The sequence below is a fragment of the Falco biarmicus genome, chromosome Z (genome assembly GCF_023638135.1).
Source record: "Falco biarmicus isolate bFalBia1 chromosome Z, bFalBia1.pri, whole genome shotgun sequence".
NCBI classification, from domain to species: Eukaryota; Metazoa; Chordata; class Aves; order Falconiformes; family Falconidae; genus Falco; species Falco biarmicus.
In genome coordinates, this window is record NC_079311.1 from 5660888 (window position 1) to 5684440 (window position 23553).

A 23553-nucleotide genomic window follows, 5' to 3' on the forward strand; every position below is an offset into this window, starting at 1 on the left:
TCTTACTCATTTATTCCACATTCCAGAACTGTATATAACTCCCATCATACACACCCATTGGTAGTCATAAGTAAATCTCATGTACTGGTGACTTACAATTCACTTTAAATCTTCTACAAAATTTTCCTACAGAAGGATTAGGATCACATCTTCTCTCTTCCTGACTCAATAACCTGCTGTTTTACAATTTTCTGTTTATGGTTTTTTATAGGAGACATTAGTGATCTAGCTGTCATCACTCAGTCATAACATTTGAGAAAGAACAATAATAATTTGGTATGGACCAAAGGTTACTACTGGTGCTTTAAGAGAGCATGTTGCATGTTTGATCTAAGGTTTGATGCAGTTTTGCACAGGATAATAATAGTAGTGATGGTGATTGCTTTTGGCAGCCTTTGCTGGAATCTCAGTGTATTGCATGTTTATGTTACATGTAAACTAATGGGCAGGGAGAATTAACAAAACAGAAATTTTGCTGTCCAGGAACATGTGCATTGCGTTTTCTGTTTGAAGAAAAAAGTCTTTCTCAATGAAATGGGTTCTGTTTGTTTCCAGAAACGAAAGGACACCATAACCTTTTGAGTTTTATCTAGATATGGTTTGTGTTAATTCTGTGCTACTCTGTTCCCATTTTTTGTCCTTTATTCCTGTACATTAATGATTCTGATCTGCCTGCCAAGCCAGCTGCAGTCTGGCAGGCTAAGAAGAGCTGTTAATGAGCACAAGGAATTAATACAAACTGTCTCATTCCCAGAGGTTATGATGACCCTGAATACTTTCCACTGGTTAAATATTATTCAAAGCATGCTAGCAAATTCTGGCCATTTGGAGCTGAAATACTCTGCTGTAGTTTGGAAATTACGTGATTCCTATTCCTCCAGATTGTGAAAAACAGTGCATTGTCTAACAGCAAGAAAAAAATGACCAAATTAATTCCCTTTGATAAAAAATAATCAAAGAATGAGCTACAGGCCATAGATGATTTCAGTGTTTATATTTCATTTTCAGTATCGTTTCTTTTGTTTTGAAAACAAATTTTGTCAGATTTATAAATCCATTATCCAAATCCAAAATTTATAAATCCAAATATGGTTATCTTTTATATTCATTGTATTATTGAACAACTTTTGTCAAGCACGTCTGTATGATTTTCAAGCTATGCATATTATTTATCACCTTGCTGGGGGCGAAGGTAGCATTTTAGTACAGGCAGAGGTGTGCATAGCTGTGTGGCTATGACTGTATTAGAAGAAAATACACTGTAGTATCTTGAAATAAGGAAGAAGAGGAGGGGACCTGAGGCCCCCTTCTTCTCCCTGATAAATGTAGAAATTTAAAGAGGTGAATAACATGGTTACATATTAAAAACCTTAAAACAAAGTGATGAATTTAGCCTAATAACACTTTTAGTCTTCAGAAATCAATTAGTATTTGTATTAGTATTTCTTTCTGGATAGGGGTACGAAAGATTTTGGTAAAACTGACGAAGAAACATGGGTCAGTAATTAACTACTTAGGGTCTGTAATTAGGATGATTTGTACATCAGGTTTGTTCTTAGTGTTTGCATTACAGTGTAACAGGCTTCCACATAGTAAAGCATTTTGTTCCAGTCTTCAGTGAAGATTCATTGTATTACATAATGTTGTATTGAAATAAACTTTGTCTAAATTGTGCATTCTGCAGTGATACCACAGTAACCATTTTTCTGTTAAATGTTTGCCTGCAATGGAGGTACAAAATGCCCAAATAGGATAAAATGGATTTCAGTGCAGTGTTAAACAACAGGATAAATTAGCCTCAGGGGAAACTGTAAACTGGTGCTCTGTTTGCAGATATCTGACTGTAGAAGCACAACCCTTGTGATGTCAATAAATTTTGAATTCTTTTATTCTTTTAGAAACAACATGGAACAACTTAATACAAAGATATGAATGGTAGTACATCTCCAAAGCTTAACTGAAGTTTGAAATATTGAGGCTAAATTACACATACTAATTCTATTTATTTGAAAATGGGTATATAGAATTCTTGTATTAATTCTTCACAATTTTATATTGTAATTAATTACATTAAGGTCTCTTGAGGTTAGTTCATACCTCTCTCGTTGGTAGCCAACATACATGCATCTCTCTAAAGTTCCCTTACCAAAAAAAAAAATGTGTCTAGAAAATGTGCAAATTGTTCCTACCAGCTGTAGCTATACAATTCTGTCCTGCAATATAGTAGGCTAGAATACCCAGATAGTATCCTGACTTATATTCCTTATATTACATAATCAGAGAGACTAGCTGGGGCTGCTCGATTCAATGCCAGTCAGTAAGGAAGCCATGTAACACCACATAGTCTCTTCCCCTTTTGCAGATGTATCTCAATGTTTCTCAACAGGATTGCTTCTAAGCTTGTACATAACGTAAACCAGAAGATGGATTTATTCCCAGATTCTGCAACAGTGAAAAAATTCAAGTCAGTTTATAGCAATACTAAGAAAGACTTTTTCAGTCAGTTGGAGATGGAACTAAGTTTGTCAGATTTCTGTTTCTACACCAGGAAAATAGCTTTTGACAATTTTTTTAGTTTTCTTATTCTTTAGTAAAGCAAAAGAAATCTCATGTATTATTATTTCCAAGCATCTCAGTAGTATAGGCTTCTGCATATTTAATGTCTTTGAAAGCCAGTGCAACACTGTACACATTGGTAAACTTAAATTCTGTGCACTTGAAAAATGCTGTTGACATACGGATGCAATGCGCTTAAATATTATAAATAAACATCTGTCTTCTAATATGAATGTCTTGCATGACATTACTAGTGTTATCTGCTGGTGTATTTCATATTGATATATGTTAATGTCATAGGTTTGTATTTAAATATTTATTATTATATAAACAATATAACTCTTATAAATATTTAATATTATATAAATTATATAATTTGTCTTAATTTTACAAAGATTTCTAAGGAGTTTACTCTTTCTTCATTAAAGTACCCATTGGATTAAGTGTTCTAAATGTGAAGGATACTATAACTGCTTCTTATAGATGCATGTTGTCAATTGATACTGTTCATGCCAGAAATCATAAGAATTTATTAAAAATTAATTTATAACATAAAATATTAATGTTTTTGTTTTATATACTTCATTTTAAAGTACAAATTAGTAAATATTAACATTTTTGAATTATTTTCTTTTCTAACTGATGATATTTGTGAGTTCAAACTCACATAAGTGGAACTTATGGGTAATTACAAGGATTTTTATGCATGTACTATGTAAAGTCAGAAGACGTTGCTAATGTCAGGAAGATGTATATTCCTTGCCAGTTAGCTGTTGTAGAAAGCTGTTTGTGTTTGAGCTGGTACATGCAGCGTATACTTTTTTGTGCAGTTCACAGGCAGATATTGCTCTTCTGTTTGTGCATATTTTGGAGGGTATTTACTTTCGAAGTTACTCCTCTGTACCAGGTTCCCTCATATTTTGATAGCTCATTCCAAAAGTAAACTAAAACCAGGAAAACTCAGAAGGAAGGAGTTTAAGTTTGGTGGTTTTGTATTAGAAACAAATGTGTTACAGAACTACTGTGAAGTTCACTATTAAAAATATTAATGTCTTTCACAAAAATTATTTGAACTGTGATACATGTTTTTAGCTTCTCATTTTTATAATTGATATATAGGAGAGGAAACCCCAAAATATTGTGTCTTATCTTTTGTTCCTAGGAGATCAACTGCAATTCCATATTTTAAGAACCGCCCCAGGACTGGGAAATGTTACTGTTGAATGGAAGATAGTTGGGCATAATGTAGAACAAAATTTTGAAAACTATTCTGGAATACTCTTTTTTCCTGAGGTACGTCCATAAGCAAAGCTAATGGCTACAGGAGAATGTTGTAATTAAAACTGAGCTGAGAAAAGGAGTGTGCTCTTATAGCAGTCTTTGTTTCTTGATCTGATTATTTACTTGCTTCTTTACTCTTGAAGTTCTAAACTGGAGGGAGTTTACTGTTTTTGATAATTTAACTTTACATTTCTTAAAGGTACTGCTAAAAATACATGTGATACAGTGGTATTACTTACATTTTATAAAATAATGACTAATCAGTTTATCAATAAAATAAATAGGGGACATTGAATGCAACATTGTATGTTCACTTGCTGGATGACCATATTCCTGAAGAAAAAGAGGAATACCAGATCATCCTATACAACATCAAAACAGAAGGTAATGCAGAGCTATAGCCTGCTGTATCTTAAAACTACCGTTTAGTACTGCAATATTTTCATATGTATTAATCCATTTTGGAAATGTAAGACTAAGCCTACTGCAACTGATGTAAACTATGCAAAATTCATTCACATTTTATTGAAACAGGCTTGATCCTTATGTGTGTGTGTGTACATATTTACACATGTATACACACACATGCACACGTATATATATAAACCCCACTGTGTCTTTCCAGTTTTCCTTAATTATTGTTAAACACGATTTGCCTCTGCCTGTTGAATTCAGTGGTTATTTGCCTCCCTTTAATTGAATACAAGCTTGAGCTTGCTAATGTATTCTGGATACAGTTGCCGTGAAATAAAGGGATATTTTTATCTTTTAAAGCACTCTTGTCATGCTGCAAGCTGGCTTTCTGATCTGCCTCTGAATTCAGGGAGGTCAGAATGTTTCATCCTTGCCATTCGAATTATAATGAGAAAAGCATGAAGCTGCATACCTTCAGAAATACCCTTTGTTAAACTGAAATTAATGTCTAAATGCTAAACTAAGTTGACATGGATTGTGTTGCTACTAGGTTCCTTACTGACTTGCCAGAATAATTTGTTGACTCTTATAATCCATCAGGATAAGCATAAATTAACACACCCGCACTTATTCATCAAAGCAACACTTGGGAAAGGGATTAATTTCATAAAGGCATGATTGAGAAGTTGAAGATAATTTTAACTATATTTTAATTTTATTTCCTGGGAAACTTTCTCTTTCCTTTTGCAATAGAGGAAATTTAGGGAAGTTGATGTTTTGTACTGGCCCATTAAGTTTTCCATTTCTTAATATGTTTTTGTGACTCTCTACTTAGTATGCATACAATTTCTGTTGTGATTGTATGTTCCTGTATTTGTTACAGAATGTAAATATATATATATATACATTTGACATCATCCATAAACTTCTGTGAGCACATAATTTGATTGGTTTAATTTAATTTGCAGTCTTACTGACTTTCATTTGGATGTAATAATATCAGTAATGTAAGGAAAAAATATTTGTTGTGTAACACTTTATTCACTATAGTCCATTGATTATTTTGCAGGAGTTGCTTCTTCAGGTGCAGCTGTTTTGGATAGTCAAGGATATGAAGCTGTTCTGACAGTAGAAGCTAGTGATGAACCACATGGAGTCCTGAATTTTGCTTCCCCATCCAGGGTAGTTTTAATTCCAGAGGAAAACAGAACAGTTCAGCTTTTCATTAACAGAGAATTTGGATCTCTAGGTTTGTATAATAACTCCAACAGAACGGAAGTAATGTTTTGGTAATCATTAGGCAAATAAAAGCCATGACAGGAAGGCTGGAAATTTTGAAATATCTTGGATAGAGCTGCTATTTTCAGTACTTCTAGGCTTCTTACAGCGGGCTTGGAAATGAAGTTTGAGTTTAAACTGAAGCCATAGCCCTCATTCCCTCACAAGGAGCCAGGGAGCTGTCACGTAACTAGTTGGCTATTAAGTTTACTACCTTTATGTCTAATGAATCTGTCTCAGTGTTAGGCTCTCTATAAGAAATAAAAAACACAGGAGAAAAGGAGCTCATAAGGAATGATTATTCCCACATATTTCCCCTCTAAACTTCCAGAGCTGGCAGCTAGGAATGTCCCATGGAAAAAGTTGCATACAGACCACTGAATTCAGTTTTTGTCTCTTCTGAGAACTTCTTTCTCCTTTTAAAATCAATTTGTCTTTTGCAATCCATAACATGAAGTGGTGCTTAATTCCAGAATTCAGTCATGTACTGTGTGCAAAAATATTTTCTTGTGTTGCCTGAGGATTTCAACTTCTGTTGTGAGATAACATGTAATCATTTGCTGTTTACCCTATTAGACTATATTTAGACCTCAGTGATAACCCTTCTTAGTTTCTTTAGTTATATCTGTTTTGAATTGAAGTGACCAGTTACAATGAATGTTCGAGATCTTTGCACACCACAGATTCATAGAGGCATTTTAATGATGTTTCTGTTCCCATTTCTTTTTTAATGTCATTATCTAATTCTATTTTGGAACACTACTCAGGACACTAATGCTTTAAGATAAGTATCCGCAGTAAATGTAAGATCTCTTACTTAAATTTTTAACTCCATCATTATTTATTAAAACTAAGATTCTTTTATACCTTATATTTTATTTCATACAAACTAGCTTTCAATTTCATGTGTCATTTTATATCCAGGATCACTCTCTTTAAATTTGCAACTTCACTTACCCTGGCAGATTAGTGAGACATGGCACTATCATAAAAAATTATGTCTAACTTTTTCCCTTGTTAACATTTATTGGTGTCCCCCCTGATTTTTATTCTTTTTTGAAGTCTATGTCAATCTGTCTGGGAAAGAAACTAGATTTATTAAGTTGTATTTCCCATCACTGTCTTTAAAACCATTCTTAGATATCAGTTCCTGAAACATTCTACTTCCCTTGGCACCAAACCTGATATGAATAATACATTAAATGTCCCAGGTAGAACTTCAGCAATGTAACATTTGCGGTCCACAGCACCTCAAATATCTGAATATTTTGTCCTAATGCTTTTTGAGATCTGTGTTGTTGGACAAATCACCAAACACTGGAGTGAAAGCACATTACAAACAATAATGAAGTTCCATTGGCTCCAGAATAATCTTTTAATCCTTCAGTTTTGCAGTTAGGCTTTTCATTTTGTGGATGAGCATTTCATCTCTTTCCTTTGTCTGCTCCTGTGAGCATTACATAACTGGAAAATACTCATTTTTTTTTTGGTCACAAATTGAACAGGTGCTATCAATGTTACGTATGCCACAGTACCAGGATTGATCACCTTAAGTAATGAGACAGATGGGACCTTGGCTGAACCAGGAGCTGATTATGTAGCTGTTTCTGGCTCACTGATTTTGGAAGAAGGAGAAACATCAACTGCCATAAATATTACTGTTCTAGAGGTAAACTCTAAACCCTTTCGTTCTATACTGATCTGTGTGACGTCAGGAGAGGAATATTTTAGAGCATAAAGCATGCAATCTGTATAGTACTCAAACCTATATATTTCATTGTCATTTAGAAAGATGGTTTTTATCTTAATATTAAAATCATAGGACAAATAATAACAGAAAGCAGCTCTACCTACATATAAATGAAATTTAGCTGTCTCATTAAGACTTTACTATCTGATATTCAGAACAATGTAATTCATTGCTTGCTACAGGCTCTTTCTCAGTGGTTGGAATTTAAGCTTTTAAAATTAGGCAGAAATTTATTCACAATAATATTTCAATAATAGTTTAGTGTCACCACAGCTTCTTCTTCCTGAAATATGCCTTCATTAATTCATGCAAGATAATCAGTTTTACACCCAATAAAATATTTCGGGAAAATGAAAAAATAAATTAATTTTAGTGTTGCTATAATATTAGAGACTTCTAGTGTGTTGCCTTTTGGTGACTTCCATCACAGTTTCTTAAAGGAAGACGAAAAGAGGATGTACTGAATTTGTGTTTTCCAGGATGATGTGCCAGAGGTGCAAGAATTCTTCTTGGTTAATTTAACTTCAGTGGAGCTCATCATGAACCATTCAACTTCATCCCCACCTAGGCTGGGTAAAACAACTTATACAGAATTATCTCTGGTTTTCCTTTTATATGAATTGCATGCAGATTATATTACTCTGGTGTATTATTGGTACGCCTCTTACTTGCCAGCTATGCCAATATGAGACAGGGTATTCTGAAAGAAACATTGTAGAATATCATACATTTTCACTGTTACACTTGCTTCTTACTTTTTTAATCTCTGTAAAAATTATAAGGAAATTGTCATAGAGGAGTTAGTAATTAACAGCTGGAGAGCACAATTATCTGAAAAGTTTTATTGGCAGTGTGTTAATCTGGTTTTTGTTTCTAAGTACAAAACGGAAACAAAAAAGTCCAAAGAAATTACTTTATGTGGTTACTTTGTTCGCTCTTTTAAAAGTCTCTTTTTATTAGTCTTTATCAGTTTTACTTTTAGCAGTCATATCCTATAGTTTTCCTGCTCTTCCAGTGAACTTCATTTATTATTTGCTTAGTTGGTTCCTTTATCATTTGTTTAGTTAGCTCCTCATTCTGCTTCTGAATTCAGTTAGCATAGCTGGCATTGGCTTTAAGGACAGTTGGATTATCCTGTAGTACTAGAGACTAGTTATACTGATTATTTCTAACATCTGCTTTGACTCTTCTCCCTTTTCTTTGCATGCCTATAGAAGTGACAGAGTTAATTCGTTACAGATTGAAAGGTAACTTCCAAGACTCATTGCTGATTTGTAGAGGCAGCTGTGATTAGTCAAGTCTAAAATCTAAAACAGGGAAAGAGTAACATAAAGGTATGCAGGATTTTTCTGACCTAAATAGTGCTGAGTGTTGTAAAGTCTCACCTTCTGTTGTAAGGGATTGGCAGGCTCTTTGAATTGTGACCATTCATCCCTGCTGTGATATCTGCATTGGGTTAAAATGTACTTAGGGTGAACAGATAATAATTTTAACCCATGAGGCAAAAACTTGTCCTTATTCTAAAATGTCACTCCAAATTCTGTTATCAGACTATTTTCTAATCTTGTTTTCCCTGTTGGTATATTTTGATTTGTTATGATTGACAATTTAAATCCTTGGTGCAATGCATTTGTTTAGGATTTCTAGCAATCACATACTCTATACAAGACACTTCAAGTATTTCTAGGAGGTTTCTAATACCAAAAGAGATGGCTTTTCTGCACATGATACTGGCATGTGCAGTCCATCCTATACATCTGGAATATATTGTGTGTTCCTGTCACAATCATGTGTGTGCAATATGTGGAGTAGGTATGTCTGTGATGTAGAGTTGAACACACTGAACTTAAGTGACCTTTATTTCTGACCTGAAGCTTCACTGATAAGGAGCAGAAACAGCAAGCTTAAAGACAGTTTGGTTTTTTTTAATCCATGCTCCTTTTGCTCCCATCTTCTAGAAAAGGTGGAAGAAAGCCTGACTTAAATACAGAAGTGCAAAGAATTAACAAAAGGGAAAACGATCAACAGCTGAGAATGACAAAAGAAAAAGAAATAAACTTAATGGATACAAGAAAGACCTAAGCTAGGGAAGGGTGGCATCATGGGAGGGGACGGATGCCTGCCATGAAATTAGAGTTCTGATGTTGAAAGCAAAGTATTACAGATCCTGGGTGAACTGGTACAACTATAACACAAGGGAAAATGCGGATCAGGAGTGAAGCTGAAAGGTCTGTAGTCACTAATGCTCCCTCTGCGTTTCTAAACCTCAATAACATTTCTGCTGTTTACGTAGAAGTTTTGCAGCTACTGCTGATCTTCATCAGTACCTCATAACAACAGGTTTGGATTCATGGCAATGACCTTTTACTTTCATTCAGTTTTATCTGAATTGTTAGAAATCTTTCATATGGATCTATAGGTAGTATATTTACTACAGATTCAGTGGAGTCAGTTGGGTTGTAGAAACTGCCTTTTTTCTTTGTTTCTTTTAAAATCTTATTAAAAGTAAGTTGAAGTAAAGGTAGTCATGCGATGCTGTTGTCTGAACAAATTAGGGCACAATTTCCTAAAAGCATTAAGTTCTGACTGCCAGGTTCTGGTCCCTGACATTAGTGGACATTTCTGGCATTAATCTATTATTATTTTCACCGTGTAATACATACGGTAATCTTTCAGAGTTATTGTGAAGATACATGCATCCTTATGGAGCAATAGAATGTTACAGTACATAAACAGCCTACAAAGAAATTAATAATTCTGTATTTGTGGGAGAATCAGAGGTGTGTGCTGCTAAGGCTTATGATCAGGCACTGAAACACAAATAGGAGATGAAATACTGGATCGTTTATTATTCTTTCTTACTGATTTTCCCTCTCATATTCAGAATGGCACAGACTGAAAAATATTGAACACCATCATAATAAACACACACAATGATGTTAATTAAGATTCCATGAGAAATCTTGCTTTCAGTATTTCCTAATTTTTCTGTGCTGTGTTTGGCTTCCTAAAATTTCTTTTGTCTTTTTTCTATGCATTATTAAAAGTAACAGTGGTAAATCAAGGCACTGTGTTGCAGTTCTAATAGTTAGGTAGTAAGGACAGATTTTCTTTGAGCCTTTCCAGTTATCTTGCCCACTGCCATTTTCTCCTCCATATTCTGGAAACAGAAAATTATGTATCTCTTCTACAAAATTAGCAGATATTTAAGAAGTGCTTTTATTATTCTTGAAAATAATGAAAATGGACTGTATTGTTCTTTCATTTTTGTCCTTCTGTTTTCCATTTTAGATGTTGAAGGTTTAGCTTCTCAAATTATTATTGATGCTAATGATGGAGTAAGCGGAGTAATTGAATGGGAAAGTACTAAGTAAGTCTTGTCTCCTTGAAGAACTCACTGTGTCGGTTAGTGACTGGGGTTACTCAATTATTGTTGTTTTCAGTTAACAGTAAAACACCTCATTAAAAGTAGGGCCAGATCTTTGACATGGCAAAGCATCATTCAGTTTTGTAGAACTGGAAAGTGTTAAAATAATTCTGACACTGAAAGCCAACATTTACAGTATGTTGGCTCCGAAATCTTTTGCTACTGTGTGCTTACTTTCACTGCTGTTGTTTTATATTCTAAACTTGTGTCACTCCCCCAGCCTCTATCCAGTGTTCCAGCCTCTACATCCATGTAAGCATACACACTGGCATCTCCCAGATCTTTTTCTCTGACTGATTTGCAGGAGCTAGGAAGCAGGCATCCATAAACATAGACTGGCTTAATCTGCCACTAATAAGCAGGAAAAAAGGACACTTTCTATAGCTTAATTCCCTTTAGATAAGAAACAGAGGTAAAAACATTGTATTAGACAGTTGTACTGATGCCTTTTTCATGCAAACGGAAAGAATGATATGAAGTGAAAATATAATGGCTATCTACTAGCTTATTCAAAAGAACATGTTAAGTGAGCACTGAGAATTTTTCTTTTTGTTTTAGTTTAGAAGTTAATGAATCTCATGGGAATCTGACAATAATGGCATACCGAAACAGAGGATCTTATGGCAATGTGTCTGTATTTTTTTATGCCCAAAATTTGGAGGCACAGCTGGGTTTGGATTTTAATGTGACCTCAAGGGTAAGAAGTAAATTCTGCATCTAATACTTTTCATTCCTCAGCTTCCCTAAAAGGATGTCTTCTTGTTTATTCGGCAGAATAATCAACAGTGCAGCTAGATTTTTCAACTTGTTTCAATTGCTTTGGTCATCCAAATAGAATGAGATAAAATTAGTCACTTTACTGGTTCTTTCTTTTTAAATACTTAAGTGTCTTAAAATATAAGACACATTGTAAACTTTCAAACATCTATCTCAAATACAATTTTGCTTAAGAGCGTATAAGATCTCTTATAAGGTTTCATATTTTTTTACAACAGAATTTGCAAAGTAAATTGTCCTTGCCTGTCCTCATGTTGCAATTTGCTGAGCTTTTTTACTTCTGTTTTAATCAATTTATGTGATATAGAGCTTACAGAGCTTCTTGCCTCCTCTTTGTTCCTATTTAAGACTGTTTACCTCAGTTGAAAAATTCTGTGTGTGTTAACAGCTGTTAAGTATTCAATCCTTTCTGTTTTTCAATGCTAGACACTTTTTTTTGCTGATGGAGAAAGTAATAAATCTGTTGTTGTTACGATTTTTGATGATGATATTCCTGAAGGTGATGAGAAGTTCCAGTTAATTTTAACAAATCCCTCTCTGGGGCTGGAATTAGGGGAGAACACAACAGGTAACTCTTAGTTTTTATGTTCTCATTCTTTGGAATTGTAATTTTAATATTTTTTTTGTCATTTTAATTTCATTCTTCTGAATAATCGTATTTCAGAAAACACCATTGCCTTGTTACGGTAGATATTTATATTCCTTTGGAAAGTTCTTAAACATCCCTATGAAATCTATGCAATTAACAAGCAAATATGTAAAATAAGGAATCAAAATTACAGAAGTGAGCTTTTTAATAGGCGAGTCTAGATTCTTCCTGTCTGGAAATCTTCCTAGAAAAAGTAAAATATTTACATATTTTCTTTGAGTAATTTCTTGGACATAAAAGCATTATATATAGACTAAAGGAAGAATGGATTTGTGTTTATATGTATTTTATTTGTATATATGTACAATTATATTTTACTATGTTAATTAATGAATATTTCCATTATTTATTTCTCGAAAGCCATAATTACTATACTTGCCAATGATGATGGCCATGGAGTTCTGTCATTCAATAACAGTGATCACTTCTTCCTAAGAGAACAAACGGCTCTCCATTTGATGGAAAGTGTAGCAGTATTAAATATTATTAGAGAACCTCCTCAGGGGATATTTGGCACTGTGACTGTTCAATACCTTGTAAGTGAAATTAATTCTTCAGAGGCATCAGTGGATTTGACCCCTTCGCAAGGATATATTGTGCTGGAAGAGGGAGTCAGATTTAAGGTAATATGATAGTCATTACCAAAGAAGTGAGGAAAGCTTTTTCAAAAGTGTTGGAAAGATTTCAGAAATGTGTGTGCTTTTTTTTTGTATTTTTTTTTTCTTGTGTTTCCTTCATTCTCAGAGCAAATTGAGTCATTGCAGTGGGAATGCATAAAAATTAAATGTGTTTTTCTGTAGATATTTCTGTCTTTTTAATAGTAGACATAAACTGAGAACAATATAATGGGCATATAATATATATATATGTATAGGAACATTTATTTCTGTGTATTCAGCATGTAGCTGAAACACAGACTTTGAAGTGAAGTGGTAATTTATAAGCATATGTAGTTAAGGCTGAAGTAAAAATCCCATACTGTAATGCCATGCTTCAACTTGTCTGAACTGTGCACAGAGTATGCTGCAACAAAGGCAAAATGTAAACAGCTCTTAGAGTCTTAGGAATGGAAAACGGCTTATTCTTCTCTTCTGGGGGTGTTAAGCTTACTGCCTCTGTACTGTCCCCACAAGAATATCAGCTAGAAAATGACTAGCTTAAGTTTGTGAAATCCTGACCCTTCTGAAGTTTAATGGCAGTTTATTTTATTTTTTCAGTCAAGCTAGGTTCAGTAACAGGTTAGTATGTTATGGCTAGTGGGGTAGAATCTGAAACAAACCTTCCTGGAAAGACTGGGTTTCAGTTTCTGAACCTTAAATGCATTTGGAACCACAGTGCTGGCCAGTGTCATGGATCTGTGGGAAGTAAAAAAGACTTATTAAAAGTCTCTGAATGTGATTTATTGCAGAAGTAACCTGGGGTGTAAAAGATTGTAAGATCCAGCTTAGTTCCAGATGCATCACTGCTAACTTTTTTTTTTTCCCTATAGCAGAGCTATGTGCATCTCTGTAACTTTTGCCTCTTTGGGTAGAAAGAAGGATGACAGTGAGCCCCAAATGACAGTGAGAACGTCTACCTCTTTCTAGATTATTATCTGCTAATTTGAGACCATCTTGAGAGCATCCTATGCTCATCCACAGCGGTGCAGTAGAGGGAAAGAAGCATCAAGAAGAGAAAGTGTATTTAGAGTAATCCTCTGTTGCCTTTTTTCCTTCTTAACAGCACCAGTAGCGGAGTTACCCTGTTGTCCTGGAGCTAGTTTAGTTGCCAGCTAGAGTAAATTAAACCCAACTTGACTGGGCTGCGTTAGATGAACCAGGTAGCTTGTACAGGGACTATGAATTACCAATGAATGTGTGGAGTACGTAGAGAACCGAAGCATTAAAAAAAGGATCAAAAAAGGGTCTCAGGGTGAGAGGAGAAAAGAATGAGTAGGGGAAAAAAATGTGGATATGGTCATTTTAGTGTTGAAGCAATGGAGGTCACCGGACAGGTGACTTTGGAACCTCAGCCTGAAGTGTTCTTGCCTCACTTCTGTGCTCTCCCGTTTCAAGGGCTGGCTATTCTCCTGCTGTCCTATTCGAAGGCATACAGTGAAAGAACAGAAACAGTAGCATGGTCTGATAGGGTTGTATCATCATTAGCTGTCAAGCCTCAACAACTTTCTATGCTTGTTTTCTTGTCAGACACTGCACATTACGGCAATATTGGATGAAGAACCAGAAATGGATGAGCACTTTATCGTCACTCTGTTCAATCCAACTGGAGGAGCTAGACTAGGCACAAGAGTGCAAACTATGATTACGGTATTACAGAACCAAGCTCCACTAGGGCTTTTCAGCATCTATCCAGTTACAAATAGGTACTAAACACTGATTCTGATAAATGGAGTTTTTTCATATTCAATATAGTGTCTCTCTACAATTTTGGTTTTCTTGAATCTCTTTAAAGAAATTCAGCAATCCAGTCATAAAATGTTTGTACTTTTGAGAAGTACACTGTCTGTCAAATACTATTCCATATGTATGTAGTATACATACATAATAATTCTGCTATACAAAGAACAGAAAAGCACTTAAAATAGAATGCTCATCATTAGAAATGTTGATTTCTTGAAGGATTTTTCATAAAACAGTACTTCATTAGTCCCTAAATATTACAGTAATAGTAATCCATGTTAAGAGCTCCAAACCTCAGAACAGTGCTCAGGAAGTCATACATTTTATAATTTATTTTTGTTTTTAAGCTTGTGTAAAATACACTTTCACTTAGGGTTGTTTTTCAGAAGCAAATGAACCATATGGAATGACATTTCCAAAAATCATTCAGCTGAAACTGTACAGCTGGTGTGTTAACTTTCAAGCTGGTTTAAGATTTTGTTGCATTTCCTATGATTTTGCTAAGGTCTTGTTATAAGAAACATTGGACACCCTTAATTAATGTATGTATCTGTCCATCAGTATCAAAACCAGTTATTAATATTTTCTTTTTATTTCTGTTAAATATTCTGCACTGGAATTGTACTCTGAAGAATCCTATTTGTATATTATAAAGGTTATACATTATTTCTTTATTTTCACAACTCTCACATTTAGGACAAATTTCCTTATAACTGAAGAAGCCAACACTACAGTTTATTTGAAAGTTTCACGAAGTAATGGGCTGAACGTGTCTGTGACTGTTGAGTGGGAGACGTTGTCGGATACTGCGTTTGGCATCAGTACGTTCACTTTATCAAGGGTGTCTAGTGCTTTTGTCAGAACGGAGATAGCAAGAGACTAGCCAAACACACAGCAAATGTAACTTTGGAATGTAAATTCACATATTTAGACTTGATCACGTCAATAAATATTTTTCTGAGCAAGTCAGAATTTATTAGGTAAAAGAGCTTAGCTGCTTAAGAGTCACCTTGTAGTCAGCCACTTCTCCCAGAGTTTCAATAATTGCTCTCCTTGCTCCTTATATGAACATTGTTGTCACTAGACCTTTGTTTACTAAAATCTGTTCCATATTAATTGTAACTCTGGATTTTTCTAACACAGTTTGAGAGAGACACTTTACATAAACCTGACATAGCCTTAGTCTGAAAAAAAGCCACCATACATTTTCATAGAATCATAGAATCACAACATTGTTTGGATTGGAAGGGACCTTAAACGTTACCTAGTTCCACCCCCCTGCCCCGGGCAGGGCCCCCTCCTCCCAGCTCAGGCTGCTCCCAGCCCCGTCCAGCCTGGTCTTGAGCCCTGCCAGGGATGGGGCACCCACAGCTGCTCTGGGCAGCCTGGGCCAGCGCCTCGCCACCCTCAGAGTAATTTCTTCCTGATATCTCATCTAAATCTACCCTCCTTCAGTTTAAAACCATTCCACTTGTCCTATCACTACACCCTTGTCTCCAGCTTTCTTGTAAGTCCTTTAGGTGCTGGCAGGTGCTGTAAGGTTGCCCCGGAGCCTTCTCTTCTCCAGGCTGAACCACCCCAGCTCTCTCAGCCTGTCTTTGCAGGAGAGGTGCTCCAGCCTGATAATCTTCATGGCCTCCTCTGGACTTGCCTCAACAGGTCCATGCCCTTCCTGTGTTGGAGGCCCCAGAGCTGAATGCGGCACTGCAGGGTGGGTCTTACCAGAGTGGAACAGAGGGGGAGAATCACCTCCCTTTATCTGCTGGCCATGCTGCTTTTGATGCAGCTCAGGATTTGGTTGGCTTTCTGGGCTGCAAGTGCACATTGCCAGGTCATGCTGAGCTTTTTTTTCACCAGCACCCCAAAGTCCTTCTCCTCAGGGCTGCTCTCAATCCATTCTCTGCCCAGCCTGTATTGATACAGGGGGTTGCCCTGACCCATGTGCAGGATCTTGCATTTGGCCTTGTTGAGCTTCTTGAGGTTCGCACGTGCCCACCTCTCAAGCCTGCCCAGGTCCCTCTGGACAGCATCCCTTCCCTTCAGCCTGTCAGCCGCACCACACGGCTTGGTGTCATCAGCAAACTTGCTGCGGGTGTGCTTGATCCCACTGCCCGTGTTGCTGACAAAGATGTTGAACAGCACAAGACTACTGAGGAACACCACTCATCACTGGTTTCCAGTTGGACATCGAGCCATTGACCACAACTCTCTGAGTGTGACCACCCAGCCAATTCCTTATCCACTGAGTGGTCCACCTGTCAAATCCATGTCTCTCCAGTTTAGAGACAAGGATGTCATGTGGGATAGTGTTAAATGCTTTGCACAAGTCCAGGTACATGATGGTCAGTCACTCTTCCCTAACCCATCAAAGCTGTAAACCTGTCATTGAAGGCCACCAGATCTGACAGCGCAATTTGCCCTTAGTGAAGCCATGTTGGCTGTCACCAGTCACCTCCTTATTTTCCATGTGCCTTTGCATAATTTCCGGGAGGATCTGCTCCATCATCTTGCCAGGCACTGAGGTGAGACTGACCAGCCTGTAGTTCCCCACATCTTCCTTATCTGCCTTTTTAAAAATGGGAGTTATGTTTCCCCTTTTCCAGTCGGTGGGAACTTCAATGGACTGCTGCAGCTTCTCAAGTATGATGGATAGTGGCTTAGCCACTTCATCCACCACTTTTCCCAGGACCTGCAGATGCATCTTATCAGGTCCCATGGGCTTGTGCACCTTGAGGTTCCTTGTACACTCTTGAAGCTGATCTTCCCCTATAGTGGGCAGTTCTTCATTCTCCCAGTCCCTGCCTTTGCCTTCTGCAATTTGGGTGGTGTGGCTGGAGCACTTGTCAGTGAACTGAGGCAAAAAAAGTCATTAAGTACCTCAGCCTTCGCCATGTCCCAGGTAAATCAGTCTTCTATTTCCTTCTGGAGAGGACCCCTGTTTTCTCTGGTCTGTCTTTTGTTGCTGACATGCCTATAGTAGCTTTTTTTGTTGCTCTTGATGTCCCTGGCCAGATTTAATTTGATCGAGGCTTTAGCTTTCCTAACCTGTTCCGTGGCTGATCAGACAGTTTTTCTGTATTCCTCCCAGGCTACCTGTCCTTGCTTCCACCTTCTGTAGGCATCCTTCTGTTTTATTTTGTCCAGGATCAACTTGTTCATCCATGGAGGGCTCCTGGCTTTTTTGCCCAACTTCACTTTTGTTGGGGTGCATCACCGCGGAGCTTGGAGGAGGTGATCCTTGGATATTAACCAGCTTTCTTGAGTGCCTTTTCTGTCCGGGGCTTTATCCCATGGCAGTCTACCAAGCAGACCCCTGAAGAGGCCACTGCCTGCTCTCCTGAAGGCCAGGGTAGCGAGCTTGCTGTGCACCCTCCTCACTGCCCTAAGGGTCTCAAACTCTACCGTTTCATGGTCACTGCAGCCCAGGCTGCCCTTGAGATTCACATTCCTCACCAGCCCCTCTGTGTTGGTGAGACCAAGGTCCAGCATGGCACCTCTCCTCGTTGACTCCTCTATCACGTGGAGAAGGAAGTTATCATCAATGTATTCCAAGGACCTCCTGGATTATCTATGCTCTGCTCTGTTGTCCTTCTAACAAATATTGATGAGGCTGAAGTCCCCTATGAGGACCAGGGCTTGTGAACACGAAGCAGCTCCTATCTATCTGTGGATGGCCTCATCTGCTCTGTCTTCCTGGTCAGATGGCCTGTAGCAGACCCCCACTATAATGTCACCTGTCTCTTCCCCTGCTCTCCCCTTAATCCTGACTCATAAGCTCTCAGCTGGCACCTCATCCATCCCCAGATGGAGCTCCAATTTTCTATTATATCCCAGTGCACCTACTGAGATGGCATTTGTGGGACTCCCAGGCTGTAATTTCATGAACATTTTAATCAGGTCCAAATTAGCCCTGCCATTGAAGGAAGCTATCCTTCCCTCTCTGCCCATTTGTTCCCATTTACATACTAGGCTTTTTTTTTTTTGTTTCACTGATATGTGTATAGCTGCTCGCTAATCCAGACTGAAACTAACAAGGCAAAAAAGGAAATGCCTGATTTTGAACATGGATAAATACTTTGCCTGGCTCAGCAGCTCTTCTCACCTAGGTGTGGGACTGGGAGATCAGCTCTTAGAGTTTAATTCTGACAACACAGTGGTTTTTTTCTGTATGCCATTCAAACAGCTTAGGCAGTTTAATAATCTTCGTGCCATGAATGCTTGTTGTGATGAGGGGGTGGAGGACAAACACATACATTTTCTAGTTTCTTTGTCACTTTTTTCACTACCTGCTATCTAGCTAATTTTCTCGCTAGCTCAATTCCTAACTGAATCATTCTGAATCAGACTCAAATTGCCTATGCATCTTTCATACACAATTGCAATATATGAATACTTTTATTGCCTAGCTCTTGTTACATCATCAGAACTATAACATATCCATACATTCACATACACTTATACCAACTATTTAGAGCCAACTCTAACATTTGTAATACTAGGTTTGCTTTTGGCAGCAAATGATGAAAAAGGCATTGAAAAAGACCTCAAGAATTAACAGTATTTTCTTCTACTATATCACAGGGGGTAGTATCAGTGTCCTGTCTGTCTTGCAAAGCTTCATAGAAGAGTCAGCACCTAGCTGGTGTTTCTTCACATCAGGAGAAATCCTGTATGGTGTTCTGTTGCGTACGCCTCCAGCTACATTTTCTACTGTCTACCAGTGGAAAGGAGTTTTTGTTCCTGTAGAGGTAAATATTTGCTTGTAAACACCAAGCATGCTACTTAATAAGGAATTTAGGTCTTCATGCTGCTTTTTTTTTTTTTCCCTCTCTCAGAATTTCAGTATGTGGAATCCTAAAAGCTGTGTGTCTTTCCAAATTCATGCCTCTCCTTACCTTGTGATTACTCACGGAGGAGGCAGTCAGGGAGCTTCCAACAACAGTGTGTATGCATTCATGCCTGGACGCAGGCTGTTGAAGGTAAATCTGGTTTACTTACAAAATCATAAAATAATGGGATTGGGAAGGACCTCAGGAGGCCTTCCAGTCCAGCCAGATTTTAGAAGAAACACTCTGTGCTTGGCTGGTTTGGGGCCCTGATGTTCTGCATGACTTCAGTGATGTAAGGTTTTACAGCTGGCTGGCTGCTGTTGTTTTATATTTATGTTTTGGGTATGAGGGAAAGTGACCTGGGAAATGAGGAAAGAAATTGTGGAGCAATGAAGTCATAGAACATTTTCTGGGAAATGTATGGTAAGTTGTATTAATTTGGTAAATATAGATATATTTTTGAATATGTAAAATTACATATATGTAACTATATATATATATATAATATATTTTTATATGTGATGTTGCAATTTTTAAAAATATGTTTATATATGTATAGATCTGACACTTGAAGTGACTTCCAAACACCATTGTTGTCATATTCATCTCATAGATACAGACGATCTCTATTCTGGATACCAGCCACGTGAAACATTTTGCTGTGGATGAAGAAGACTATTTGATTTTTGTGAGTCATGCAGCAAGTTCCAGTTCCATCCAGGTTAGAATACACTTGTCCCTGGCTTTGATGTGGGTAGTTTGGTTAGTTCTGGGTTTGAAATATGAAGGGATAATAAAAAAAACCAACCCTGTGAGTATATATTTCTGGAAAGTTACTTATATTTCTTTATGGATTTAAAAGACTTGAAGTTCTAGGCTTCTTTAAGGGTAGCAATACTGTCTACATTAACATGTAATTTACCTTTGGTTTAATTTTGTCATTAGTGTTTCTGGTTTGAGTTTCTGTATTTCTGTTTTGAAATCTAGCATGTTAAACACCTATAAGAACAGAAATAGCTTCTGGACATAAACCTATTCATCTGAAAATGAGTACAGGCACAGGTGCTTGCAGTAAGGTGGTTACTTACCGGTGTGCTTCTATGTTAATGCAGGGTCCACCACAGAAATGAGGAATTCAGTTCACTATAATTCTTCCTGGTTTTTCATTGTGACACTTAATTTCTCTTCTATTTGTGCTAATTATGAATATGTAATAATAAATATTTCATATTTTCACAGGTTTTCCAGTGGTCTAAAGATGTATTTGTGCTGCATCATCAGCTTCCACTTTACAGGGCTCTGAACATAGCCTTGTTTCCTAGAGGAGGCATTATGCACCTATTAGTTTCTTTGTCAGATACCAACCAGAACATGCTGTTGTACCAGTGGTTGAATAATGAGTTTAGGAATCTTCATCAATTGCCAGCAAAAGAAATAGAACATATGGAGGCCTGGATTTCTGGATCTGATATCTATTTAATTACAGCAAAAGGTATTTAGCAGAAGACAAACACTGAGTTTGCGAAGTATGTGCTGGCTTGTTTGATAGCAAGGGCATTTGGGGTGAAGGAGTTTAGACAGGGATTAAAGCATTACTGGGAAGTGACAATTCACCGTTAAGCATTTTATCAAATTGGTCTCTGTTTTGTCACTCAGAAAATAAAAGCATTGTCTTTGTTCTCAAATACTTATGAAACTAATGAAATATTTTCCCAAGAACAGTAGGAAGTAACTATTCATGCAGCTGCTGATTGTACCCTTTCTAAGCTTTTCTGAGCTTTGTGATTTGCAAAGATCATTGTCAGCAAAGTACATGTGTTTTTTATTACAACGTTTTACACATTGTTTTATGACTGCATCCCTATGCCTATGGAAATGTTTATGTTGCAGTCTGTAGGTTTCTTTGCAATTGGCTGTTGTCTGCTGGCAATCTTAGTGTTCTTACATGTGCATGTGTGCAAAGTCCTTCAGTAATATCAGTAAATGAATCATCCCATGGAGATTAGTCATACTATGCAGTTATTATGCACCAAGAAAAAAGGAAAACATGGCCATTGGTCTCACTTGGTAATTAAAGCTGCCAAATTGCATTTTGAATGGCCACCGGTATGCAATTTAACAGGCAACAAAATAATGTAAGTTTTGTCATTTTACTTCTTTGTAGAATCTGGAAATTCTTCTGAAATTTTCATCTGGGAGACAGGGCAGTCTACCTTTAGACACTTTCAGTCTCTTCCAGTCTACGCTGTAAGAAACACCCATGTTTTCATGCCTCCTTCAGGTTTAGGTAAGACTTAAATGGCAATATTTGTTCAAATCCTAGTTTATAATGCTGAATTGAAGAAACATCTGTGCTTATTTTTTCATATTATTTTTCAGACTTTAAAAGTTACTATAATCATTGTGCCACTAAAGGTGTTTCTGGCATTACAAGGAGAATTTTGAAATATATCCCTGAATATTTCTTTTTTCTTCTCCTTGCGTGATGTAGTTCACATCCTCCTATCTGGTAAGGACTCCACAGCACTGTATTCTTGGAACTCGGAAGGGAACCAGTTCTCTCTAATGCTGGAAGCCCCGTATGCAGATCATATCACTTCAGCTACCGCAAGGTCTCTGAACTCTAGCAAGAGCTTGATTGCTCTGTCAGTAGAGTCCAAGTCCCAGATTTATGAGCTGACCACTATCTCCAACCAGTCAGATTTTATACCCAGGTAGGTGTTTTTGTTTATATAGTTTTCTTCTAGCACTTGCATTTCTTTTTCTGTGATGCTGTTTTTGTTACAGTGGAGAGGGTTCTATACTTTTGTGTGTGATGTGCTTGTTAACACTAAAGGGAATTTTTCACAGGTAGGTTTAAGATGACCTGAAGTCAAACAGCCTCACAACTGGCTTGAAAACATGGCAAGAAAGGACTTGCAGTTATGACTTGGTTTTTTTGAAAGCTTTTATTTATGGTAAATTAAATTCCTTTCATAATTTCAGTTACTCTATGATCTATTATAATTTAAAAAAGAAAAAAACCAAAACACCAAACCCCCAACCCAAACCATATAACCTTTAAATGTCAATTACTTCCTTAGGAATATAAACAATAATTCCAGCTCCGAAAATGCTTGTTAAATTTACAACAGTACTTTCAAAGTTCATTAATCAGCTATCCTCAGTTTATAATTATGAGTTGTGTGTGTTTTTATGCTAGTTCAGGTGAATTGATATTTGAGCCTGGAGACATGGAAGCTGTGATAGCAGTGAATATCCTGGATGACATCATCCCAGAGGAGGAAGAATGCTTCAAAGTGTGGTTGAAAAACCCTAAGGGAGGTGCAGAGATTGGTGTTCATGGTTTTGTCAACATAATTATTCCTCCCAATGACAATGCCTATGGAGTCATTGCATTTGCTCAGGTAAAACTTCTAAGGTAAATTATTAAAATATGTATATATAATTTCTGAATAATGTAACACAATCATACTAAAACTGAACTGGAACATTTGACAGGGTTGTTTTTCTAAAATCTTGTAGCAACCTGAGTTAGAAGCTTTTTAACATCCCTTTAGCGTTGCTGTGTGATTACATAGAGCACACGGTGATAGAAAATCTGTTCCACAGTCTGTCGCTATTTTTTTATAATCCCCTTACATTTAGATTAACTCTTTAGTTTATCAGCTTGATTTTGCAACAACCTAAAAATTCAGTTTTCAGATGGCATGTGTGGTATCGTCATAGAGTTGCTACTGTTTGGTTAATCAAGGTTATTAAGTAAACAAATCTGAAGATATTTTTTCCCCTGAAAGATACTAATTGGGTTATGTCACAAGATGAGCCAGTCTGCTAGAACAAAATAATTTCTTTGAAAAAGATGTCAGACTGAAGGTATTAGTTGGAGTGGTTACTTCCTAAATTATCAAACAGCGTAGAAGTTATCTAGACAGGTACATATATAGTAAATGCGTGCTGAAGATATAAAACATGGAAGAGTCAATACTGAAATGAAACATTGCATCTGTACTTGTGTGAGGAGAGTGAATAACAGTAAATAACAGCAGTAAAGACATAGCTTTCTTGAAGGTCCACTTTTTTATTCTCTGCTTCAAACGATTTGGACATAAAATACTGTACATAAAAAACCCCACCAACCTAATAAAAAGTCCAAACAAAAACATTGGGTGTTTTGACTTAGGATAAAGAGG

The 23553-nt window shown here is 36.8% G+C and overlaps 1 protein-coding gene across 1 annotated transcript in view; it reads left to right on the forward strand.

The window, feature by feature from the left end:
- ADGRV1 (adhesion G protein-coupled receptor V1) overlaps positions 1–23553 on the forward strand; it is a 291184-nt gene that overhangs the window by 69760 nt on the left and 197871 nt on the right. Inside the window, 19 exon segments of the mRNA XM_056325098.1 lie at positions 3719–3849; positions 4122–4221; positions 5321–5500; positions 7035–7198; positions 7759–7852; positions 8494–8526; positions 10571–10649; positions 11265–11403; positions 11910–12051; positions 12493–12755; positions 14319–14494; positions 15228–15352; positions 19113–19279; positions 19367–19510; positions 19974–20081; positions 20600–20852; positions 21525–21647; positions 21852–22074; positions 22563–22767. Coding sequence (XP_056181073.1) covers positions 3719–3849; positions 4122–4221; positions 5321–5500; positions 7035–7198; positions 7759–7852; positions 8494–8526; positions 10571–10649; positions 11265–11403; positions 11910–12051; positions 12493–12755; positions 14319–14494; positions 15228–15352; positions 19113–19279; positions 19367–19510; positions 19974–20081; positions 20600–20852; positions 21525–21647; positions 21852–22074; positions 22563–22767 — 2849 coding nt within the window.